This window comes from Myxocyprinus asiaticus, chromosome 48, assembly GCF_019703515.2.
Source record: "Myxocyprinus asiaticus isolate MX2 ecotype Aquarium Trade chromosome 48, UBuf_Myxa_2, whole genome shotgun sequence".
In the NCBI taxonomy this organism is placed as follows: Eukaryota; Metazoa; Chordata; class Actinopteri; order Cypriniformes; family Catostomidae; genus Myxocyprinus; species Myxocyprinus asiaticus.
In genome coordinates, this window is record NC_059391.1 from 11,291,237 (window position 1) to 11,317,902 (window position 26,666).

General features: G+C 37.6%; 1 protein-coding gene across 2 annotated transcripts in view; it reads left to right on the plus strand.

Moving 5' to 3' along the window:
- LOC127437416 (nuclear receptor ROR-alpha A-like) overlaps positions 1–26,666 on the plus strand; it is a 447,320-nt gene that overhangs the window by 338,316 nt on the left and 82,338 nt on the right. The window contains exon 1 of one of the 2 annotated variants that reach the window (XM_051692305.1): positions 14,787–14,962. The exons of the other annotated variant lie outside the window; for it this stretch is intronic. Within the exon in view, the coding sequence (XP_051548265.1) occupies positions 14,932–14,962 (31 nt within the window). The 5' untranslated portion in view covers positions 14,787–14,931. Of the gene's footprint in view, positions 1–14,786; positions 14,963–26,666 lie in introns of those variants that run through there. 2 annotated transcript variants of the gene reach the window in all.

Genomic DNA, 26,666 nt, shown 5'->3' on the forward strand with positions numbered 1-26,666 from the left:
TAAACTTTTAATTGTTTACGTGTACCTTCTTTGAGAGTTGTTTTTGGTATTAATTAATTAATTATTTTTTTTTTTATTTTTTCATTTTTGACATTTTTTTTCTGTTATGTACTGCTCCCATTTTCTTGTGTTTCTTTTTTTTTATTCTTCACACACCATCATAAGTAAACTTTTTATTGTTAACCCATCCCTTCTTTTAGAGTTGTTTTCGGTTTTACCGGGGGTTTTTTATTTGCTGCCATTTGCAAGCATTCCGGGGTTTTTTTTTTGTTTTTTTTTTAGCATCTTAAAGGTGAAGGGTGTAATCTCTTCATCACTAACATTACCAAACAGAATTGCAAAAATAATGATACATACAGAAAGTCAGGCCCTAAAATCACGTCATTAGTTGAGCCAATGTTGCTATGCTAGATTGATCTGGATGCACAAATAAAACAGAATGTTAAGATAGAGCCACATTGCCATAGAGCCACATTGTTTACAGTTTTTGTGGGAATCAACCTAGAAATGGCTTAATTATAGCTCTGTATATTAAGTTGGGATAGGAGAAAGTATTTTAACAGTGAAAAAATTACACACATTTATTTATTTTTATTTGTTTTAATTTTTTTTTTTTTTTAAGTTTTCTCGTTATGTACAGCTGCTATTTTCTTGCATAACTCTGAATGTTCAACCTTTCCAATCCCTTCTATCAGGATTGATATAGTCATTTGGCATTGAAGATGTGTAGGAGCAAGTGCGTGCGTTGGGGGAGGGCATTGCATGTTTCTGTTACACAGGGTTATACATCACATGCCCCAGGGGGTCTCCCCGGTATGCTCCTCAATAATGAAGTTCATTCGTTAACTTCTCTCCTGAAAGGCCATACTCCCCCGTTGCCCTTTTCAACAGTCGTTGTGGTTCATACAGTAGTCAGAGCAGTACACGAAGAAAGAACATAATCATGCTCTTTGCCCGCGACAGTTGCCATGACCGTCGATGCTCCATATGAAGGATAAGAAGGGCCATTACCTATCCCTCATGCCTAGTTATGACCGTAATTATCACACCTAAAATCACCTGCCCTACTTCCTGTAGAGAAGCTGGCGAGGTTCCCCTCCCAATCACCTCTGCTTTCTTTTTCGGAGAGAAGGACTTTTATGTGGCTTCGCAGGGAGGAAGATCATTAGAATGCTGAGCGTCTCTGCCTGGCCCTGGTTCAGACCTTGGTACATGGTGATATATTCCCCTTCCTTCTTCTCTTTGTCTTCTGTGTCTCCTTCTCTCCAACTCTTTTTTAAAGGCTTATGGATGGATCCTCCACTTCTGGCCTGGATGAGATCATCATATATATATATGTATATATATATATATATATATACTGGTGGCCAAAAGTTTGGAATAATGTACAGATTTTGCTCTTATGGAAAGAAATTGGTACTTTTATTCACCAAAGTGGCATTCAACTGATCACAATGTATAGTCAGGACATTACTATTACAGTTTGAAAAAAAATAAATAAATAAGTCAGAACTTCTTAAACTACTTCAAAGAGTTCTCATCAAAAAATGTGAAGCAATGACAGCTTTGCAGATCCTTGGCATTCTAGCTGTCAGTTTGTCCAGATACTCGGGTGACATTTCACTCCACGCTTCCCGTAGCACTTGCCATAGATGTGGCTGTCTTGTCGGGCACTTCTCACGCACCTTACAGTCTAGCTGATCCCACAAAAGCTCAATGGGGTTAAGATCCATAACACTCTTTTCCAATTATCTGTTGTCCAATGTCTGTGTTTCTTTGCCCACTCTAACCTTTTCTTTTTGTTTTCTGTTTCAAAAGTGGATTTCTTTGCAATTCTTCCCATAAGGCCTGCACCCCTGAGTCTTCTTTTTACTGTTGTACATGAAACTGGTGTTGAGTGGGTAGAATTCAATGAAGCTGTCAGCTGAGGACATGTGAGGCGTCTATTTCTCAAACTAGAGACTCTGATGTACTTATCCTCTTGTTTAGTTGTACATCTGGCCTTCCACATCTCTTTCTGTCCTTGTTAGAGCCAGTTGTCCTTTGTCTTTGAAGACTGTAGTGTAACACCTTTGTATGAAATCTTCAGTTTTTTTGGCAATTTCAAGCATTGTATAGATTTCATTCCTCAAAACAATGATTGACTGATGAGTTTCTAGAGAAAGCTGTTTGTTTGTTTTTTTTTGCCATTTTTGACCTAATATTGACCTTAAGACATGCTGTTCTATTGCATACTGTGGCAACTCAAAAACAAACATAAAGGAAATGTTAAGCTTCATTTAACGAACAAAATAGCTTTCAGCAGTGTTTGATATTATGGCAAGTGATTTTCTAGTACCAAATTAGCAATTTAGCATGATTACTCAAGGATAAGGTGTTGTAGTGATGGCTGCTGGAAATGGGTCCTTTTTTATTTATTTATTTAAATTATAGTTCATACAAAAAAAAAAACAAACAAAAAAAATGTTTACTCATCTTCAAACCTGTATGATTTTTCTTCTGTGGAACACCAAAGAAGAAATTTAAGCAGAATTCCCCCCATTGGCCCTTATCTATCATGGCCTCCTAATAATCTTCATCCCTGAATTGGCTTCATCACTCTACTCTCCTCTCCATCAATAGTTGGTGTGTGGTGGGCTTCTGGCACACTATGGCTGCCGTCGCATCATCCAGGTGGATGCTACACACTGGTGGTGGTTTAGGAGATTCCCCCAATACTATGTAAAGCGCTTTGAGTGCCTAGAAAAGTGCTATATAAAACGTAAGGAATTATTATTATAATTATTATTAATGAGCTGCTCTCTTCCATACAGTGAAAGTGGATAAGGTATTTCACGCTCCAAAATGGACAGAAAAGCACAATAAATGTAACATTAAAGTAATTGTATGACTTTTGTACATCTTCCAAATTTTCTAAAGCTATATGTTTGAGTAATAGACTAAAATTGTTATTGTTATTCACTGAAAATCTTGGAGAGCCTCAAAATAATGTTTGTGAAAGTTAAGAATTTTGGACAGAAATATAATGTAATGTAATGTAACTAATATAATATAATATAATAGCTTCGTTCCAAAAACGACAGCTTAATGTTTATAAATGAAAAGTTGACCAAGAGTAAAGTTGACCAAAAAGAGATACATATTTTGATATAAAAAATATTATTTTTCATGTCATCCTTCCCTATTCAAGATTAAAGTTTTTAAAGCCTTAAAGTAAATACATCCCTATATTTCATTTATTTTATTTTATTTATTTCATATGATTCCTGTTTAAATATAAATAAATGACTTCTTAAGGTGTAAGTGTATTAATCACAAGCATAAACAAGTATGACAGTTTGGATGACAGTTAATCGCCATAATCATGATAAACCCTAAAACAGACAATTAAATCATTAATGGCATTTATTTGTTTGACAGTGAATCATTAGCTAAATTTCATAATTGTGACAGCCCTAATTACCCCTTTTGTGTTCAGTGGGAAATTAAAAGTCATATGAGTTTCGAAATACATGAGGGTGAGTAAATAATGAGAGAATTTTGAGGCAGTACATTTACTGTACTGAAGCATAAATCCACCACTTAATTAAATCTATTGGTTGATATGATTTCAAATAGGATCTTGCACCTGAGGCTCGTATTCTCATTTTTGGAGTATTTTCACTCTGGTCCTCTGATCATTTTTTTATTTTTGTGTGTGTGTGTGTGTGTGTGTGTGTGTGTGTGTGTGCGTGTCCTTGCTATAAGCGATTTGCAACTCACCTTGGCTGTAAATCTTGCCTCTCTCCACCTCTCTCCAATTAATCTCATAAACACATTTATTTGTTTGTCTCTTTCAGTCACATCGCCAACATGAGAAAATGCCCTAAGACAAAGAAATTGGTTTGACATCCCTGCTCTAATAAAACTAACCAAGCAACGACAACATCGACAGCATCAGCGAGCAAACAGCCGCTTGGGGCCATCTGATGTTTTCAATTAGACCGAGCACAAGGGGAGTTTAATGCTTATCAAATTGTTTACTGCCAAATGTCTCCATATTATTAATACCTGGAAGGGCTCAAATTTAATTTGAGGTAAACACGTTCTCCGTGTAGAGGAGGACTGGAGATTTGTTTGAGTAACAAGTCAAACAGGGCTCTCTGTCTCTGGTCCCTGTGTTTTGTTCTTGGCAAGTCTGTTTGTATTTGCTGGAGACATTACTTCTGGTGACTTGGCTCCTTAGATTTTGTTGATTATTAATCTTTGCTTAAACCACAGTTACGGTTTTACAAATGACAATGTTTTTAGAAAAGCAAACGTTTCTTAGTCAGAAACCATATATTATGCTATTTCTAGTTTCATTGGGATATAGTTCACCCAAACATAAAAATTCTGTCATCATTTAGTCACCCTTGTGTTGTTCCAAACCTGCATGTTGTTATTTTCCCATGAAACACAAATGGAACACCTTAAAATTAGTCCATAATATTTGTGTGCTATTTTAATAAGTTTTCTGAAGCCATATTATAGTTTTATGTGAGGAACAGCCTATAATTTAAGTCATTATTTACTGATAATCTTGGCCTCAGCTGTAGTTCTCAATACAAATACAGTAGGGCACAGTTAGACATGCCACATCATGTCTAACATCAGATTTTCCAATGCATCCAACTTCGATTCTTAAATCCCAAGATTTCTCTTTTACTCTATGCGCAATCTCTTCTATAATGAGAGGAAATTGCTTGCATTTGAAACCAAATTTTGTGCTATGCGACTAAAAAATTATTTTATTAGCCACTGGCTAGTAACTGTTCAGATTTCACTTACCAGTGATTGTGTAGTAAAGCCTAGTGGGGAAGTCGTTTTGCACCGTTTTGAGAGTAAAAGTTTGTTTTGACTCCTTCCGTGTGTGTCCAAAGGTGAGATCCACGCAACTGTTTTTTTTTCATTGAATTATGTCTCTTTTAATATCCTTTCTGTTTTTTACAATCACTTGTTGAAAAACAACAAAAAATAAGCATTTCATTCTAATTACACATAGCACGAATGAGGTAAAGCCATCCGAGTTCTCTCTCGTTAATAGGCACCAGAGACTATTTAGCAGAGTTGGGCCACTTCTATTTAAATGAATGGGAGAAATTGGAACGCCCAACCAAGAAGCTCTAGCACCCAACCCAGTCAACGGATGTAGAAAGGAAGTCCCACCTTACAGATAAAAGAGCCAATCACCTTTTAGATACAGACATCACCTGTCAATCAACTCGCTAACGCGCATGCGCATTAGATATACAAGCCAGGAAAATTGCGTGTTTTAGCATGAAATGAAGTAAAGAAGCGCAATTTATGATTCCAATATTATCAAATTTTATTGCTGACAATTCTTTGATTGTAATCTTGACCAACCGTTTTTGAGATTTCGGTTTTTCCCGATTCAAGAAGATAGGAGCTACACTGGCGTGACATGAAATCCGAGAGTGTTCCAAAGATGGCCGACAGTGGACTGACTTGCTAGAAAGACTTTGATTGCACTAATTTACAGATGCTCTTTGCAGAAATGGTGGTTTTCTTAAAGAGACAGTACCAGTTTTTAGCACGTGTTCAACAAATCAATGTAAATATTTGAATATAGGAAATTATGCATGTAAACAATAAATATGCAACCAAATATAATATATACAATATAATGTCATATTTACTGGTGGAATTCATTATTTGTTCATTTTTAAAAAGCTAAAATGTGACCAAAATTATTAAAAACTAATAAAATAGTAAAATTAATATTTTCGTAATTTACCTAGCAAGAAGGTCCCCAGTATAAGTAACAGCATTATCTGCGAGAGGATTTCTTTCTTTTTTTAAGCAAACTGGCCATCATAACTGAAATATACACATATGAATATATCAAATCAAATTGAAATCGAAATTGGAATTGAATCGAATCTAAAGCTTGTGAATCGGAATTGAATCTGGAAATTTGTATCAATACCCAACCCTATCATCAATGTCATAATTTTATTTTATTTTTTTTATGTCTAAAAACTGTAATGTAGCTAAATAGATACAAATCTTAAAAAGAGTAAGAATGTCCCAGTAAAAAAATGGATATGTGGCAATATTTTATTTTAAACCTTTTCCCCAAAGTGAAATCTAAAATTTGAAGTGAAACCAATCACATTGGCCCATTTTCCGATAATTACTTCCCAAACTGAGGCTGAGTCATTCTTTAGAGCATAATATCATAATACGCTGTGCTAACGAAGAAAGTGGCCCACATTTGGATTTCGTTCATTGCTAGTGGGAGCAGTTTGTGTCTAGATTTTAACAAGTGTATTAATATTGGTCATGTAAATGGGAACCTTCCTGAGAAAAATCTAGCAAGATTCATGTGCGACATTCATCCACCATTAGAGTTTTACAGAACATGTTTATCCATCTAGACATGACCTTTAATGTTGGGATTAACCTTTCAGTTTTCATGTGTCTGTATTTTGGATGAGGAACCGATCAGCCAGAGCTCTCCATTGACCAAATCTGAAATTAAACACTTCCCGTGAATGGCAAGCTTCAATGCTGGATTGAAATACTACCGAATAGGGTTGCTTAAAGGGATAGTTCACCCAAAAATGAAATCCTGCCAAAATGTACTAACCCTCATGTTTTTTTTTTTTTTTTGTTTGTTTGTTTTGTTTTGTTTTTTAAATCCTGAATCTTCCACTGTTTCTCTTATTTGAACTCCCTATGTAACATCTCCCTCTCTATCAAAGAAATGAAGCCCAATAGACTTGTCTGTTTATCCTGGAAATAGATATTCCCCTTGTTGTCGGAGTGATTTATTGAAGTCCTCTTCTCAGATGGAAACCACAGGAAATTGCCTGGAATGGCTCTAAATTGGTTTATGATTGTTTTATACAGGCTTGTGTGCTTACGGATTGATATTGTGCCTCCACACTCTTCGGTGTATATATTAAACTGATCCATATTGAGGTTTTTGTGTGTGTATTTAGAGGGGACTTGTTAATTCAGTAATGGTTTGAAGCTGACAGGAACTGGCTGCCACAGTCCCTCTCTGAATTACTGAAAAAAAGTGCCACTTTTCTGTGATACATCTGTCCTGTCTCCAGTCAGGGTGGTCTGTGACAGAAAACTCTTGGATTAATCCAGAAAAAGCAGTTGCACTGGATCCAGTGATCATGTTGTTGATAGACTGATATTATTTCCTTCCAGTGATCTCTAGTTGAACCCTCATTTCACATATGTGGCATCTCTCTCTGTGAAGTTTTCCTCCTCTTTTTCTCTGGGTTTAGAAGAACATACAGTGAACTTTGAAACAAAGTGTAGGTGACTTTAGGACACAGAAGTGGTGTAATAAAATGTTTATTTGTTGAGAAACATAATTCATAGTACATTCCAGGATACTTTTGTTACAAGGTACCTCAAAGTGTAACAATATAGTGCAGTGTAGTCTAGTTAGGGTGCATTAAGGCATTACCGTAGTGTTTAAGACAACACAAAACACCATTTGCTACATATTTAACTTCCATAATGTGACAAACATGCACAGATGATTTACGCTAAATATGGCCAGAACCATTTAATAAGAAGGAAAAAAAGGTCAATTTTGATTTCACATTGTCTTAAATAACGTTCCGTAGTCTAAAAGTTTCTAAAGACGAAATGAGCTCAGAGCTGCGGTTTCAGTCTTTCAGAGAGACAGGAGTTAAAGAGGCTAGAATCAGCTGTTTTTCGCTCTGCCGTGCGTAGGATGGCTACTGACAGACTGCTAATGAGCCCATTATCGGCTGCAGTCCTCCGCCTGGCTCCTCGGGGGCACCAGTGGATGCTCTGCGTCCCCTCTCAATTGAATTCCATCCCACAGGGGTTGTTTACAATAAATTCATTTGCTTGAATTAATCAGGAGGTGGAGAGTCAGACATTTGACTAGGGCTGTAGTGTATATACGAAGACAGACATGGAAGCAGGGCATACCTTCGGTCCTCGCTTGGAAGGGATACACCCATGCTGGGTCAAAATTGGACATATTAGAACACCTTGTTGAGAATCATATGCAAGAGGCAAAACATGGTGATTTAAATGGCATACAACAAAGTTGAGGAACAACAAGGTATGGGGACCGACAAGGATGTTGGTCCAGGAACATGTGCTACTCTGCCAAAGATGATAAACCGTCTCTGCTTACAATAAAGACATTCAATAAATTATCACTGAGAAGAGGTTATATCTTCTGTTGCATGTGTGGATCTTCTACGTACAACTCTACAGTTTGATCAAGGTCAGAAAAACCCTCATAGAAGGGAGGGAAATGCATTCCAGGGCACAGAGTGGAAAGGATGAGGCTTGTCTGGTGGCAGCTGGTGTCTTTAACACCACTTAATTCCTCCGATGATTGTTGCAGTTCTTCACAGTTTGATTTTTGACACTTCGGAGATGTTGACATCTCCAGTGACTGGTTGGAAATCTGACATGCTCTATCACTCAATTCTTAAGTAATGCTGCCTTTTGTAGAGAGTAAATGCCAAAGCATACTTCTGTTTTCCACGTGCCACTACAGTATGTCTTGCGCTCTGGGACTAGAAAAATGAACAGTACACGCGTGACGAAATTTGCGTCACTCGAGTACTGTTCATTTTTTCTAGACTCAGTCTGCACATGTGAATGCTATTAAATGGACTAAAAAGCATCAAAGCAGTTGAAAGTGTGCATACGCCTAATGTGTCCATATGGGCTTGCGATCAAAAGTTGTTACTTTGAAAGTCTAGAATGTTCGGCTGTGCGCGTGACATAATTGCCTGTGGAAAAACGAAGTATATCTTAAAAGTGTTAAGTATTAAAAGTGTTGCAGTATTTTATGTCACAATACTGTATCTGTATTCCAATACCAAGAATCATTATTTTTGTAATTGTTTTACAATAATTTGTTTTAGAAAAAAGAGATTGAGCACCAATCAGAGCAAGTGTGTGAAAAGATAGAACATACTGCGGCATTTTGTCAGCAAACACTCAATTATTTATATTCTACCAAAAAGCATACTCAGGAACGAGCTATGAATATACAGTAAGTCTTTAAAGTTATCTGTTATGCTTGTGTTTCATTTTTGTTTTCTTTGCTTTGTTTTTTTATGTGTTTTGTTGTGTTTTGTTTTTACACTGCTGTACCTACACTCAATGCTATGTATATAATTCTACAATGAAGTAAAGCAAGAAGTTCAGCACTCCTTGTGCAAAAAACCAAAGACCTTAAATGAGAAGGTGAATGAGAGAAAAAGTTGCAATATTAGCAATATTATCATATCACAGCTCAGATATCGTTACAATACTATATCATATCGCCAAGTCCCAGCTCATTCTCACCCCTAGCTATGGTGTACGCTATTGTTTTCTGATTTACTCATTAGTATTAACTATATAACCAGTGGCGTAGTGATGGTATATGCGGTGTGCGTGCAAAGATTAGAAATGGTACCATGTCAACATTCAATCTTGGTAAGAGCTACGGCTACCCTCAGCAGCAGACAAACAGTAGTATAGCGCATGCACACACACTATGTCAGCTCCACAAGAATAACGTTTAACCTTTAACTCTCTGCCTTGAATCCCCAGATCTTATTTCACCATTACTGACTACTCATGTGCAGTCTAAACTAGGGTTATCTTAATCAGATGTGAAGGTTTTGGAAGATGAAAAACACGCTGCGTTAGTTCTTGCATGCAAGTGCGCATGTAGCTTTGTCTGCTCCAAGTACAAATGTGCGCTGCTGAACTGCACTGCCCAGAGGCTACAGCACACTGTTTTCTGAAAGCCTTTCTCTCAGCAGTCTGCAACCTCCTGCTCTAACCACAGAACTGTTGCTTACCTACCGACTGCAGTATCACAACAGAGCATGGCAGTATAAACTTACCACAAGCTGCACTCGGACTGACTCATCCAAAGAACGTAAGCACCACGCAGTCAAAAACACAGTTGCTTAATTGAGGCAAAACAGCCCACCGCTAACACTAATGCTAACGCCACAGCGTGACTTGAGCTAAACTACCTCCATGCTGCTAATGCAACTTTAAAATGGCTAATTTTCAACTGTGATACACCTCATTTAATAATCTAGGTGGGGATATTATATTTTGCTTATTAGGCGGAGACCGTTGATGGATTAGTGTTGAAATAACATGAGTTCATTTATTTCTGCTGCCTCTAATGGATCATGCAAGAGGTCATGATCAGATGATATTTTTGGGATTTATGGCATCAGATGCGGAGTGTATTTGCATTTTTTTTTTTTATTATTATTATTCAGGGGATTCGTGGCACAGTTATTCCTGCTTGTTTAGTGTTAAATTAGCATTGCAACCACAGCCATCCAGGTAAACAGTGATTTTCATTGGAAAAAGGCACATATTGGCATCCTTATTACAAAAATGTAAGATGATATCTATAGTTTCCATCAAAATACCAAAGGCACTGATAATAATAAATACTATATGGTCATCACGCTTTTTTTTTTTTTTTTTTTTTACATGAAATCAAAATTGACCTCATTTACTTTCTCAATACACATTCCTGGTCTCATTCTGCACAATTCATCAGTGCATATTATTTTTAAAGTCTAAATTGTCTTCGTACTCTTTTGTCAAAATGTAATAACTTGCTCTGCCTCTGAAATGACTTTTAGCTAGGCTGTGCTAAATAGTTAATCAATAATATCATCAACATTTCATGATCCAATCTCTCAGAAATATGTAACATTACGAAAGTAAAATGGGTTGCGAATGCAGTTTCATGTTGACTGTATTGACAGTACTGGTTAATACCAACTTATATCAGTTTGATTGAAACAGTGATTACCATGGTTATTTGTTTTTTTAGGAGAATAATTAACATTTAAATGAACATTTTATTCACATTCACATAACAAAGAGTCACAATGGCATATATTTTAGTAATATAATAATAATTCAATAATACGATTTTTACTTGAGGGCTGAAATATTGCTATCTCAGATTCAAGTTAGTCCAGAGAGCATACGAGAAGAGCAGGGGCTTATTTATGAGACTCAAAATGAAGCTGGATTTTTTGGCCAGAGCCAGCTTTCTCTAAGACCAGAATCATGATCTGCCAGCTGCTGAGACACCTGAGCAGATTATTAGAGAGAGAGAGAGAGAGAGAGAGAGAGAGATCACAAGGGGGGCAGAGGGAGGGACGGGGTCTCTGACAGAGCGCTGGAGAGAAAATGAAAAGGATGGCGAGATAGTGAAACTAATCAGACAGTCACTGTGTGGTGGAGGGATCAGTATGAGTCCCTCTTAGTCCTGCTATCTTGCGCTGCTCAGCTGCCAGGGCAGCCAGTGTGAACGCCTTTCACAGCAGGCAGGACAGAGAGCGGCGAGCGAGGAAAGGATGATACCAGCCTCCTGGAGGGAGGTCAGAGGAGCATCTCTCTCTCTCTCTATCTCTCTCTATCTCTCTCTCTCTCTCTCTCTCTGAAACATCTGGAGTTGCTTGCAGTCTCATCTGCCCATCTAATATTAGCACATATGAAAAGAGAGATGTGCCAAAATGAGATAAGACATTTTATATATATATATATATATATATATATATATATATATATATATATATATATATATATATATATATATATATACACACACACAGTGAATGAATGAATTGACAAAATCATAAGCAACAGTGTATATGCATATAAACCAGGGGCAGAACTTGCCTTTTCAATATATACAGACTTTGTCATATAGCAATGCAGAGGAAATCATTGGAAAATTGGCAAAAATTGTTCATGAAATTGTTCAATTGTTCACATCTTTTCTGCATGAGCTATATATAATATTACTTAATAATATCAGTAATTTGACTTTAGTCAGGTAGTAATTGTTCAATCAATGTAACATTTATAATACGTCTTTCCAAAATTCTTCCAGGTGACAAATATCTCTAGAAAACACGGGCTGTCTAAATTACAATGTGACATTAAGATGTTTTGACAGTAAAATCTTTTGAATGGACTATAAATCTGTTTTTGCAGCCTAATTTTTAATTTGTGTCAAATTAAGTATGGTTTCTACCCTTGACAGATTCCAACAATTTTTTTCCACAACAAAAAAAGTTAATTCACAAATTTAGTTCATTCATTTCCATTTGACCTTTTCAGAGGTGGAAAGTAATGAATTACAGCTACTTGTTACAGAACTTGAGTAAATTTTAAATAATTTTAAATTTAAGTATAAATAAATAATAGTACTTTTACTGAAGTTGAATAAGAATTAAGTATTCAACTTTGCTACAGTTGTTTTTCACCACAATTACAAAGTACAAAAAAATACATTATATTACTGAATTTTTGAGGAGTTTTTTGGGAAGAAGAAATCAGCAATATATAAGCGCTAAATCAGTTTATAAACTAAAACGCGCTGTGCGCAGCACGACGGAAACCTGCAGGGCACAGCATCTTGAGCACAGCAGCTTGCATAAACTGCCGCCGGTGTCCTCTCTTCTCTAGTTTCTTCAAGACTTTCTGCCCTGTCACTATACAAGAACTGTAATGCTGTGATTTTCTGCATATTTCATTTTATTCTGGAAAGGAGCCGTTCATTCAGGTATGCGGTACGTTTAACCACTGATCAAACTTCACTTTTTTTAAGATAGGCAATGTGCCAAACATTAACACAATGTTGTTTGACATATATGTGGGGATATCTTGTTTACTTGCTACTATATGTTTAAAACAAACTTTTTATATACCTTAGAAAGATACAATGCCAATAGTGTCAGAAATTAACAGGGACTCGGGGCAAAAATGCCACCGAAACTGACACAAAATATCAAAATATAATTCAAAATATGGGGCAAAAAATACCCACGCAATGAGTTCCCGTGTTTTATAAAAAATATCTGATATAGTTACAATTACATACATTGTGATCTTCTTTTGACTTTTTACTGAACATAATTTTTTCCCCCGCCGTCCGGTTCCTTGCACCATCGCACGCACAGATGGGCTCTCCGCTTCTATCAATCCGCATCAGTTCGGTATTGTACTCCCACGTTAAATTCTGTAACTGTTCTCCCCTCTTGTTCAATATAAACTGTCCTAGCAAGTAACACTCTCACTCACGGTGCTGTACTGTACTTGTGCTGCTTTTTATCTGTCTGAAAAGCCTCACCCGCTAGAGGCCAAAAGTGCGCAAGTGATGGATGTTATATAAAAAAAGATATGAGAAATCACAAAACATAATGTAACCAAATGCTACAATTTACTTAATAATAATATTTCAATATGTTAAATAACCAAAATGTTAATTAAGACTTTATTATTACAACTGTAATACAATAATATATATACAGAACAACCACTTTTAGTGTTTGAATCAATCATCTCTCTCACTCAACACTGTGTGAAATGTTTATTTTTTGCCTTATTTTATTCAGTTGGCATGTAGGAGTTGATAACAGTTTGCTTAATAATCTCATTCCATATCTGGATAATTGCTGCAATATCATAGATGATAAAGTTCCTCTTAATAGCCAAAATACTTGGACATACGTGAATGAGAATAACCCTGAAGTAGGAATGTGTTTCAGTCGCAATGCACATTATGTAGCTTAGAGATGATTTAGAGACATTTAGTTAGTTACAAATGGCTATTTCTATTTAAATAAATATTGTATTCTTAAACTGTTCTGTTTGTCCAAGAATTATCTTGCAGCAATGCAGGTCTTTGGCATTTAGAAGCTGCTAGTTTAGGACCTGTGAGAAGTCTGTTACTTGTCTTTTTGTTGTGCAGCTAGCCGTCCACTTCCCTCTCTATCCTGTTTGGAAATTATTTTTTTCAAAATAATAATGCATGGAATAGCCTTCATCTCTCTAAAACAATAGACTTTAGGAGAAAATAGAATTTCAGGAGATTTTTTTTTTTTTTTTTTTTTTTTAACATGTAAGAACTCAATACCTCAGCAAATGGGGACAAAAGCTACTGTATTGTGATATCCGCATGGTAGCGCAACCATTTTCAATTGTTCTAATAATAAGAACATTTTCTTGAGTACCAAATTAGCACTTTAGAATGCTTTTGTAAGGAATAGGTGACACAGTATATTTTTGCCATCATGGGTAAAGAAAAAATGGAATAAATACCACTTAAAACAATTATTTAAAATGGTAATAATAATTTGCATTTAATAATTTTGGCGGTATTTTTGATCAATTTAATGCATCCTTGGTGAAAGGAAATATCAATTTCTTTCAAGAACAAAAATGTCTTTGTATTCTAAAAATGGAAGCATATATACTATATATAATATAATTTTCATAAAGTAACTTAATGTAATTACTTGAGTAGTTTTTCGGCAAACTAATTATTTACTCTTACTTGAGTCATAATATTTCTCAGCACTTCTACTAGTTCTCAAGTGAATTATTTCTTCAGTAGCAGTACTTTTACTTAAGTAAAAAGGTCCACCACTGATCTTTTTCTACATGTAATTCATTTTTTAAATTCGTCTAAACATTTTTACAGTTACCTTATCACCCTGTCCGAAGGTATATAAAAAGAAAACTTGTTTGGTGTTGTGCTACTGTTATGACTCCCTCTTGTTTGCGATAATGCATAAGAGATAGTGACAGCCTCCCCCCAAACCCCCCTCAACTGTCCCATCAGTCACATCCACTTCAGCCTGCAGGAAAAGAGCCAAACCCCTTTCTCCTCCCCCTCCCTTCTCATTGGCTGCTTCCTCTGCCAATCAAAATCCAGGGGTGGGGCCTGGGGTGAGGGAGCACTGATGTCAGAGTCACATGGATTCTGGTGTGGTCATGCAAGCGCAGCTGAGCGGCATAGCTATGCTGGCCAGCTGCTGCTGAAACAGCAGTGAAGGGCTCGTGCTAGCACTCGCGATATCAGGTGCCTATGGACTGCCGAGCTTAATGATGTATTTTGTGATTTCAGCTATGAAAGGTAAGAGACAGCATGCTGGGATTTTGTCAACTTCCTTTTATTGCAGGCAAGTAGAGCTGTAACGGGCTTTATTCAGAGTCAGCCAACTCTCTGTTTGAACGGCTTGTTTAAAAAGAGAGACAGAGAGGGAGAGAGAGAGAGAGAGAGAGAGAGAGAGGGAGGTTGTGCTGGCTTGTGCATGTGTTTATAACAGAGGAATTAAGTTCTGGCTCTGTCTGTGCAGTCATATATCTCTATTCTGCAAAGAAAATGAGGTTAGTTCTTTTATTCCAGCTACTGAGGGAAATAAGAAATATGTGTTTGAGAGCTGCTGAACACATACTGTATATGATAAATGAGGCTGTTAAGCTGCTTTCTGATTTTCTGTTCCTGAGCAGAAAATAAATTACTTTCAACTCAGTCCTTTGGCTTAAATGGAAAACAAACAGAATATTTCTTTTTATGCAGGAAAACTGTGCAGAACTGGTCTAGTTGGGCTTTCTACATGGTTTTGTTGGTGTTAAGATGGTCAAAGTTATTTTTTATTTATTTTTATTTTTTCGGTTATGCATGACAACAGGAGGGGCTGTTTTTGTATTCTTCTTGCCCCGAGTCAGAGATGGACCAAGGGTGTGTGGGTTGTCAGAGGGAAGGTGTTCTGGAAAGTTGGAGTCAGGACATAAAACACATTGGCTGCTGGTCATTTGGGTTGACGTCGGCGTGTATCATGTTCTACTGACATGTTGTTTTGTTTTTTTTAACCATAAACAGTGATGAGAGCGGGGTAAGCGCTACACCACTATACTTGTGTTGATCCTGCCTCCATAATCTTTCTCGGCGGTCCCAACCCCCTACCATAACACACTCACATCAGTCACCCCTGGGGCAGATAACTTGTACACTCATATGCAGTCCGTCAGTCTCATTCTCTCTCTCTCTCTCTCTCTCTCTCTCTCTCTCTCTCTCTCTCTCTCTCTCTCTCTCACACACACACACACACACACACACACACACACACACAAACACACATGTACACTAAAACAAAATATTGTGTTTGTTTTGTTTGTGTGTAACGTTTGCTTTCATTTGAAGTGTCTTCGTACTGTCACTCTAACACATATATACACTGATAAACAAATTTACACTCAAACACACACTAAAACAAAACATTTGGTTTGTTTTGTGTTATATGCTTTAATCTTTCCTTTGTACTCATTCACCAAATATATACATTGAAAAACACATTCACACTCAAACATTTACTAAACATTGTGTTTTTGTTTATGTGTAGCATGCTTTAATCTTGCCTTTGTAGTGTCATTCTTTCTGACGAATATATACATTGAAAAACAAATTGTTTATTTTGTTTGCGTAACATGCTTTAATCTTTTCTTTGTACTGTCATTCTGCAAATATATACATTGGAAAACACATTTACACTCACACACTAAAACAAAACATTTTAATTTGTTTTAAGTGTAGCATGCTTTAAAATTTCCTTTGTACTGTCATGCTTTCTGACAAATATATACATTGAAAAACACATTTACACACACACACACACACACACACACACACACACACACACACACTAAATCCATTAACACTCCATATGTGCATGCACTTTACTGCACATACACTAAAACAAAACAGTTTAATGTTTGTTTTGTGTATGTGTAACATTACTTTTTTTTTATAAGTCTTTATTTTGTATTGCCACTTTTTTCTATCATACCTGTACTGAAAGAAACACCTTTACACCCAAACACACACACATACACACACACACACACACACACACTCAAATCCATTAACACTCCATACGTAAATGCACTGTGCCGCCAAACACACATACACACTCAGCTGTCATTCTGCATTAAGCGAGAGGTGTTGAGAGTGGAAAAAGCATTGGATGTTGGTGTTGAGCCGCAGTAACACCACTCCTCTCCATCACACACTCTCTGTGTATCTCCCTCTGAAAGCTTTTCAACAGTTCACCTCCACTGCACTCTCAGTTATTTAATTATGAAAACACTGAATCGCTCCATAACCAGTGCTGGGTGTAACGCATTACACAGTAACGTGTTACTGTAATCTAATTACATTTTGTGGTAACACAGTAACGTGTTACTTTTACAAATTAAATAATCTGATTACAGTTACAGACATGAATAAAATTATGTTACTTGGATTACACATTTATTGCTAAGACAGTAATATTAATTGAGTAGAATGCATTTTAAAATGTATTACATTCCTATGTTAGTACTTTTATGTGTGTTGCTGTGTCAGCTAATGACCATGCACTCTAACAAACCACCATGGCGTATAGAGGACATGTATGAAGGCGACAGCAGATGAGTGAGCGGCGTTACTATGGAGAGTGTAGTTGTTTATTCAAATTGAAAATGAAAGCAAAGCGTTTCAAGTTTCATGCGCTCACAATCAGTCTCAGCGAGCTCTGTGTCAGCGTGCTCCCAACCCTGGCTAGAGGATCGAAGCATACGAGGCTGGGCCGCCGACAAATCCTCCTTAAATATCCGCGCTCTGCCCCATCCTCGCGCGCCTCCCTCGTGTGTCCCTCTGCAGCTGCCGTGGGAGGAGAAGGGATCGGCTTCGGGTGTATATGGAAAACAGCTCTCATTCCCCTCTGACAGAGGGATATGTTGCTCACAAGGTGGAAACATTTGCGGAACGGCGTCTTGAAAAAGACTTCGCTAAGCAAAGGGCTCTTTTATTTTCTTTATGTACTGTACACAGTAAACACCAACACAATGCAATAACGTTACAGCACAAGCTGTCTGAGCACAAGCAGGGAGGTAGAAATAATCGACTCGCTGTAAAGTTGTGTAAACACATACATGCTGCATATGTACACACAAACAGACATATTGTACATGCATAAATACACATGCATGATGCAACACACAAGCAAACCTGTATATTCAAACCAAAAAGTAACAACAAGCATTCAAATACACAATGATTTTACTATCAAGGCTGTTTGCAAATGTGTTTTCAGAAATGTTTCTAGTTCATTAGTATTCTTTTTCTGTCTTTCACACCAACACAAACACAGGTAAGCAAACCTACTGTACACATACATGACACACACAGCTAAGAAGGTTGTAGATAGCGGACTTACGCACACACACACACACACATTCCTGAAGATACTACTACAGAATATTTGAGATAAAGTTAATTTGCATTTTTAGAAATGCATTGGATCTCTTTAGCCAAGTTGCTGTCTTTGTCATATTGCTGTAATTTTGTTATTGTTTTCAGTCAATATTAAAGTACTAAAAGAGCTGTTGGTGTCATTTGTTTTCGCAGGTTTGATTGGTTTTAGAAAATAACTTCAAAGTAAAGTAATTAGTAACCTGATTACTTCCCCCATGAAGTAATTATGAAAGTAATCTGATTGAAATTTTACAGAAGTAATCAGTAGTGGATTACTTTTTAAAGTAACTTTCCCAACACTGTACATAACTCAACCATCAATGTGCAGAAAATCTGTTAAATACACTTATGTGTACGTTATGTGTTTATGCATGTTTTTATGCTGTCTCAAAATGCACTAAGTCAGATTTATGTGGATATAGTGTAATAAAATATTTATGCTAATTTTATGACTTCATTTTGCAGGCAATTACAAGCACGTTGGCGTGCGTAGAATAATAATGTAAATTATGGGTTTATGAGCAATTTTTATGATTTTTCAGTGTTCAAATGTGCTTGTTCATACCTTCACTGGCAAGCTGTGTGCTCAGATCAGTGGGTTTCAGTGGGTTTTTGCATGTGTGCAGCAGTTAGAGTGTGTGTGTGTGTGTGTGCATGTTAGGGTACCTATGCACAGAGATGTTTTTAGGGTGCTGCCATAGATATGATCATGCAAGTGTGTGTGTGTGTATGTGTGTATGTGTGTGTGTGTGTGTGTGTGAGAGAGAGAGAGTTGTGGAGCTTGAGCAGGTGTATGAGATACTGCTCCCCTGACCCAGGGTCTGATGTGTGGGTTGTTCTGGAAAGGCTGATAGAATAAAAATAGAGATCTGGAAGACTTTCCATAACACATTCACAATGTTCTTTGCTCTTTCATTGAAGATTCATCCTAATGTTTTAGAACAGTTGATACTGTTTTAATTAATATTTTGTCGAAATATTGTACTGTAGTATTAGATGTATCCCATCGAGAACATCTACCATTTAAGCATGATTTCATTTTGCAACCATCCCGAAAGTGTATTTTTTCAAATAAACTGGAAAAGATGTTTGATAGACATCATTTTATAAATAAATGTTACTGTTTTACGTCTGATTTCATATTTTAGTTGTGCCACAATCCTTTGTTTTACTGCATAATTCACTCTCTGCCTGCATTTTATTTGATGGATCCATCTCATTCTACTGATCTGCTGCATCTTTGAGAGAGCGATGTTGTCTCTTCTTTTGAAGAAACGAACACTGCTACTCCTTAAATATCTGATCAAGGACAGTAGTGGTTGTTGTTTCAGATAACGAGGAAATGGAAAGAGCATTCGTAAAATGTTGTTTAGATGGCTTCGTAGAACCTAATCTCATATTAGTATTATGAATAATTTCATTTTGCCATAATTTTCAAAGCACTGAATTGATTGCTACACTGATTTCACTGTGAAACCACATTTCATTGACATCTGGCAATTACTAAGTGTTTGCTAGTCATTTGACAGGTGTCATTACAGATGCTAACGTCTCATTCTGTAATGCAATACAACAATCTCTCGTTTTCTTTTTATCATTCCTCCTTTTTCCTCTCCTCTTTCCCAACCTCCTATCCACACCGTTGCCTCTCAAGCACCTAATTACCTGTTATGGAAACATCCCTCTCATTACCCTATGCAAATGAGCTAGCCTGCTCCACACAATTAAGATGAAAACTCCAAATATTAATTACATAATTAAAGAAAGTTGTTTGATGTGCCAAAAACAGAAAAAAAAAAAAACTGGCTTGTTTCATCTGGGTTTTAATTAACCCTTTAATAAGCAGTAAAGTGTGCAAATTTTTGAAAATAGCTTTTTGAAATCTGTTCATGATAGTTTTCAGAAGTGTTTTGAAAACACCAGACCAGACTGAATCTAAAAGTGCATGTACGTTAAAAACAAATTCAAAGCAAATAACATTTGCATACTAAAGTGAACGTTAGTGGTTTGCTTCCACTCTCTCTTTCTTTAGTGAGAGGGCTAGTAGAGTGCTCTTGACTAGTGTAATTCCCTGGGCACCTCAGCAACACAGCAGAGGTTAACAAGATAGGCTGTAATCCAGTTAGCCACAATGGACAGAAAGAGGGCAGGCAAAATCAGATCAAGGTGAAGGAACAATATAGCCCACCAGCAGGGGTTAAAAATAAAGCGCAAGATTAGTGGCCAGTGAGTAGAAGTGTTAAGTGGACTATTTCTGTTGCGGCTTTGGATTTGGGAAGTAGTGTAGAGGGAGGAAATGAGTCATTTCTATGGATATTAAAGTGCCAGTGCATATGGTGCTAATGAACACAAAATTTGTTCGCATTAAACATTTCACACTAATTGGCAGACTTAAATTTCTGGCATTTATACAAGCACTAGCCTCAAGCACAGCCTAACCACAGACCACCATAAGTGTCACATAAAAACAATAAACTGTGGTTCATCAGTCAGATGGTTTTTCCATGTCTACGTGGAGAGTTTTTGACCAGAATAAGCCACAATGTGGACCAACCCTTCTGTTTAACCCTCATGTTGTGTTCCGGTCATTTTGACCTGAAGAGGACTTTCTTTTGCCTGAAAATGTAAGCGCAGCATAGTTCTTGCGGGAAGACTAGCAGCTGTTCATCATCGTACCATTAGCTAGGTAACTCCTAGCCAATCACATGTAAGCCATTGCTTTATAAGTCTGCTCACAATCTATCACATTGCTGTTTCAGTGTGCTAACACGGCAACCTCCACCACCCCACCACCACCAGTTGAGTCCCGTCCTGCACGAGGGTAGGCTCCTCGCCCCTGCCTTCTATCTCCGGCAGGATATGACGGTTCTGAGTACAACTTTTTCAGACTGTTAGATGGGGCTTACACCAAAGGGAGACATTACATTTCTGTTTATATTCATCAAATAAATGTCATCTTAAATTTCACTCAAGTCTGCGAGTCTTCCTGATAGAAATGTTAGTTATTATCTTATTGGACTAAAACTTACTGACTTTGCTCACACAGGGTATCACAACTTCCCAAAAAACGATTTATATATTTTTTTTTTTTTTTACTTTGTGTTCCTGATCTGAAAATACCGGCCTATAAAAATTGCTTATAAATCTCTCATTATGCTATATTATCACCATATATTGGATTACATATTTTTGCCAACTTGTTTTCTTTCAATTAGCACAGGTTTTGTATTTATTTTTGGAACTTACTGATCGTAGGCCTCATTGGCCTGAGCTTATGCACCTCCGTTGTTGAGTGAAAAAAGCATTATTTGTGGATAATTTTGCCAGTATTAAATAAAATATGAAAACACCCTGTTCTATTTATCACACTAGTGTGCTTTAATGTTTAACCAGGAAGTTTGTTTTGAAATGCTTTTATTTTGTACAAAATGGCACAAAGTCACACTTGTGGTGTTCAGGAGCATGTTCATGTTCACATATGTACATGTGTGCTTGCAAACATAAAGGCCTTGGACCTGAGCACGCGCACATACACACACACATGCTCACGTACACGCACAAACTCTTTGATTATTACATCTTTCTTACATGTTCGTGTTCACATATGTGCACGTGTGCTTGCAAACATAAAGGCCTCAGATCTGTGCACGTGCACATACACATACATGTACACTAACACACACACACACACACATACTCACGTACATACACAAACTCTTTGAGTATTACATGCTTTCTTAAATGTTGATTTTCACATATGTGCATGTGTGCTTGCAAACATAAAGGCCTCAGATATGTGCACGTGCACATACACACACATGTACACTAACACACACACACACACACATACTCACATACACCCTCAAACTCTTTTGAGCATTACATGCTTTCTTTTTCACAGAGATTAGCTTTATCCTACCTTGAACTTCATCCAACATCCATCCATCCATCCATTCATCCATCCAAAATTATCACACACACACACACACACACACAAGAACTGTCTTTGCCCCACAGTGACTCCTCTCCAACAGAATCAAAAGAATTGTGGTGTTCCCGGTCAAAGATTTTTTTGTCCTCATGCACATGACTGACAATAGCTTTTTGCATGTGCCTTGCAAATGTGTGTACTGCATTTGAAACACACAATGCTTGATGAAAGAAAGATCATCAAAGAAAGATTCTTTTGGAGAGGGGTCACTGTGGGGCAAAGACAGTTCTGGTGTGTGTGTGTGTGTGTGTGTATGTGTGTGTATGTGTGTGTATGTGTGTGTGTGGTAACGTTGGTTGGGTGCTGGATGCAGTTCAGGGTAGGATAAAGTTCATCTCTGTGAAAAAGAAATACATGTAATATAAAGTTTGTGCGTGTACGTGAGCATGTGTGTCTTTGTGTGTGCGTGCGCATGTGTGTGTGTATGTGCACGTGCACAGGTCCGAGGCCTTTTTGTTTTATGTTATGACTGGGAACATTACAAGTGTGACTTTGTGCTATTTTGGACAAAATAAAACCATTAAAGCATAGTCTTTAAGCAAAAATGCTTAAAGACTGTGGCCTGAAAAACACAAATGTTTCTAGTTACTCAAGCTCAATTTCTTGTTGGGTTTCTAAATGTGTTACAAAGCAATTTGTTACGTAACACAAGTTGCATTCTCAGTGTTGAAGCAAGGGGGCACTGTAGTGAGAATTACCATTCATTTTCTTTTATAGACGGTTTTCTCTTTTAATTAGGACTGGCAATCGATAAAATGTTTTATTCAAATTAATTTCATGACATGCAGATTAATTTATCAAGTTAATTGCAAATTAATCACATTCATATTTTTTTTGAGAAAGGCCCCCAAATAAAGACAATTCATATAAATAATTTATGATAATTCCAATATATATGCTGTACATATATACATATATATATATATATATATATATATATATATATATATATATATATATATACATACAGTACAAACATAGACATAAAACTGCTTTACAGCATCATAAACGGCTCGTATTTAGGATGCTGTGTCAAGTTAAAAGTAGTTAAAACTTTAAAATTTGCATCATGATAGCCCTGCATTCTGTTGTGCTTCATTCAGTTGTCAAAAATGCATCCTGTGTGACCTGCTGTCATTCGGTGGCTGCGCTGCTTGTGACATTTGTTAAGCTGTGCTGACTGCCCCCTGCTGATGCAGCTTTTATAAAAATTTAGTTTAATTTAAACTTAATTTTTATAAAAGCTGCATCAGCAGGGGGCAGTGATGATAGGAAATTGCATACTTTTGTTATGTAATTTACATATGGGTCAGGAGGCTTGAGTAATTGCATTATTTTTTAAATGCATTATTTTTTTTATATATATAATTAATCACAATAAATTAACACATTAAATCGACAGCCCTACTTTTAACCATGTTTCTGGCCTATACCATGCCAGAATTTTGCACAATACTGTTTCTTTAACATTTTTTTTTCATTGCAGCCTAGTTAATGACAGACATCTGTCTGCCTGCTAGCCAGTTTAATCCACAGTCTAGTCCTGCCAAAAGACAGGACTAGATCAAACCGAGGGATCAATTCAGGATGTGTGGAAGTGGGCTTTGGATTGATAAGAGTCACACACACACACACACACACACACAATGTCTCCCATCCTTTTCCTAGGGGGTTTGAGTGACCATATTCCACCACAACAACTTATAGAAACCAAGTGCCATTTCCATAGGTTATTAGAGTGTGTGATGTGTGCGTGTGTATGTGTAAGAGAGAGAGCACGTGAGAGAGAGATTTTAAGGGTGTCTATGAGTGTGTTTCAGAGCTGTGAAATGCATTACCTGCCAGCTTGGGCATGGTGACTGCTTAATGAGATATTGACTGGCCATTGAGAGCATAGATTTTTGATTTAGCTCCAATGGTGTGTGTGTTTGTGTGTGTGTGTGTGTGAGAGAGAGAGAGAGAGAGAGAGAGAGAGAGAGAGAGAGAGAGAGAGCATGAAAAGACAAGTTACAGACTGTCTAGAGATTGTAAGTGAGAGAGTGGAAAACAGACGGAGAGTGAGTTTCTCTGTAGGATTGTAGTCTGGCACTTCTCCTGGTTACCCATGCCATGCATGGACACACCCATCCTCACGCTACATCTGAGCCCTGGCACCTCGGACAGTTTGGCATAAGTCCCATGTGCCAGTCTCGTTTCACCACCTTGGCAGGCAAGACAACCTCGCCTCCAAAAAAGCGTCCTTGTTACATCAAATGCTTCTGTCCCTGTTCAACCAAACCTGCACTTATTATGTACTGTACAATTCATCAGTGCATATTATTTTAAAGAAAAAAATCTGTCATCAAAACTTAATAATTTGCTCCACCTCTGAAACGGCTTTCCTTTTCGTCGCATGTCACCAAAGCCCACTTACTTTTCCAACAATGATTTTCAGTGTTTAAAGAAGGGAGTAGTCCTCCACAGTTGGCTGCAAACTCTGGCATGGAACACCTTTTTTTCCAATCCAATCAATTCCTGATGGTTTAAATCCTGCAGGACAATTCTTCTCATTAAACATCCTTTTTCGTTCTGCAAAAAAAAAAAAAAAAAGCATAGTATAACGTAAAATGGGTTGCGAATGTTCCTTAATGTTGACCGTAAACTTCAGCAGTAACTATATAAACCACTACTGATTATTAAAACGTTTGCTGCAGATTACATGAAGCACTAGGTATTGTTATTTGTTAGAAAGCAGTTTAATTATTCAGAGGGACAAGCATCTCACACCTTTGGAGTAATTTCCCACGTTGACTCAGACTCCACATTTAAAAGTACAATCGTAAGGAAGCCTTTGATGTCGCTGGCTGTCAGAATATATTTCAGGCCTGCCAGAATTCTCCTTCTCATCGTTCTTCACTGATAACACATTCACCACAGGTCCAGCTGCACACACAAATAGCATGCACGGCTGAAATTCTGGGTGAAAGGTGATTACTCTCCCATCGGAATGCAGAAGGAAAGGAGAGATTTTTTTTATCATTTAAAAACAGGAAGAACAGGATGCAATAAGACAGATTGTGCAAGAACGACAGCAGGTACCACAAACAAGCAATAATGGAAGGATTGCACAAATTACACTGCCTCATTTGTCCTCAAAGTGTCTCTTGGAAGAGAGCAGCCCTGGTCCAACAGCTTGAGGGTTTACCCAAGCTACCCGAGTTTTAAATGAGGCTTGTTTTTTTTCCTCTCACTTTCTTGCATCTATTACCTCGTGCCAGAGTTGGTTGGGTGCACCCTGACTGAACTACTGCTGCTTATTAGCTGTGCGGATACAAATACATAAGGCAGAAATTGCACAATATGTGTGTGTTAGGGCTGTGTATGCATAGTGCCCGCCCTGCAGACCCCTCCAGGTGCAGTTGCCGATGAGATTGGCGTGTGAGAGTGCTGTGCCCTTTCCTCTCATTCACACGGGTTGAACGTGGTAAACCACAGTGTTGATTGAAGGTGCTTACAGTTGCACTGAGCTTTTCTCGCACAACTTCAATTCCAAGCACATTGTTTTGCCCCTTCAGTTTTTCTTTTCATTGCTTTTTTATATCTGGGGGGTGATTTTCCTTATCTTCTTTTTTGCCCCTCCTTCTTTCTCATGAACACTCCTTTGAGAGCCGTCCACTGGCCTTTTGAAGTTGCATCAAAGAGGAAATGGGGAAAAAGCATTATCGATTTTGTGTTTTGTCAGACTCAAATATAAAAGAATGGAAACGTGTGAAACAGCAAGTCAGGTGTATGGAACAGGGGCTTGGGCAGCTTTCGCCCCCGTTTTGCCCCTGAACGGGTGAGCAAGAAGCCCTCTGTGCCGATTACGCCACCCTACTCCCTGGAGCTCTTAGAAGCCCTTCTCCGCAAACCTGTGCTTTTGTGCTGTTAATCCCTGGGTAAATCAAATCCTTTTAGAGGATAAACCTTCAGTCAAACCTGCTTTTTCTCCCCTGAAGATGTCAGATCTCTTATCCCGGCTCCATCGAACCGGTGTCAACTTTCTTCTGAGCTCAGATACTTGACTTGCTTTTCCTGACGAAAGTTGGAAAGCATTGCCGAGGGTTTGCTGGTAATCAAATCTGCACTGCAGGCATGCATGAATGAGTGTGGTTGTTTGTGTTTGGAGAGCGAGTGATTGTGAGACAGAGGAAGGGCCAGGGGAGGGAGATGAGATCTAATTGTCTTCTGATTGTCTTCTCTTCTCACTCTTGTATGACCCCGCTGTGACATAAGCAGAGACCTCACGGGCCAAGTTACTCCTCCTAACCCACCAGGACTGATCTGGGGACAGTTTTGATCTCAATCCAAATGTATCGAAGATTACGGTTCGAGCATATGATGGCAAAATGAACAACGTCTTTCAGAACTCTGCTGAGCAGACTTGGATAATATTTCACCTATATCTGTGAGACTTGCACCCTTTGTATTGTATTACAGTCATGTAATACAATGTGTCGATGGTCATTATTAAGCAGGTTTTTACACGCAGCTCAGATACGAAGGGTCTGCGGAGGTATCAGAGTAATAATG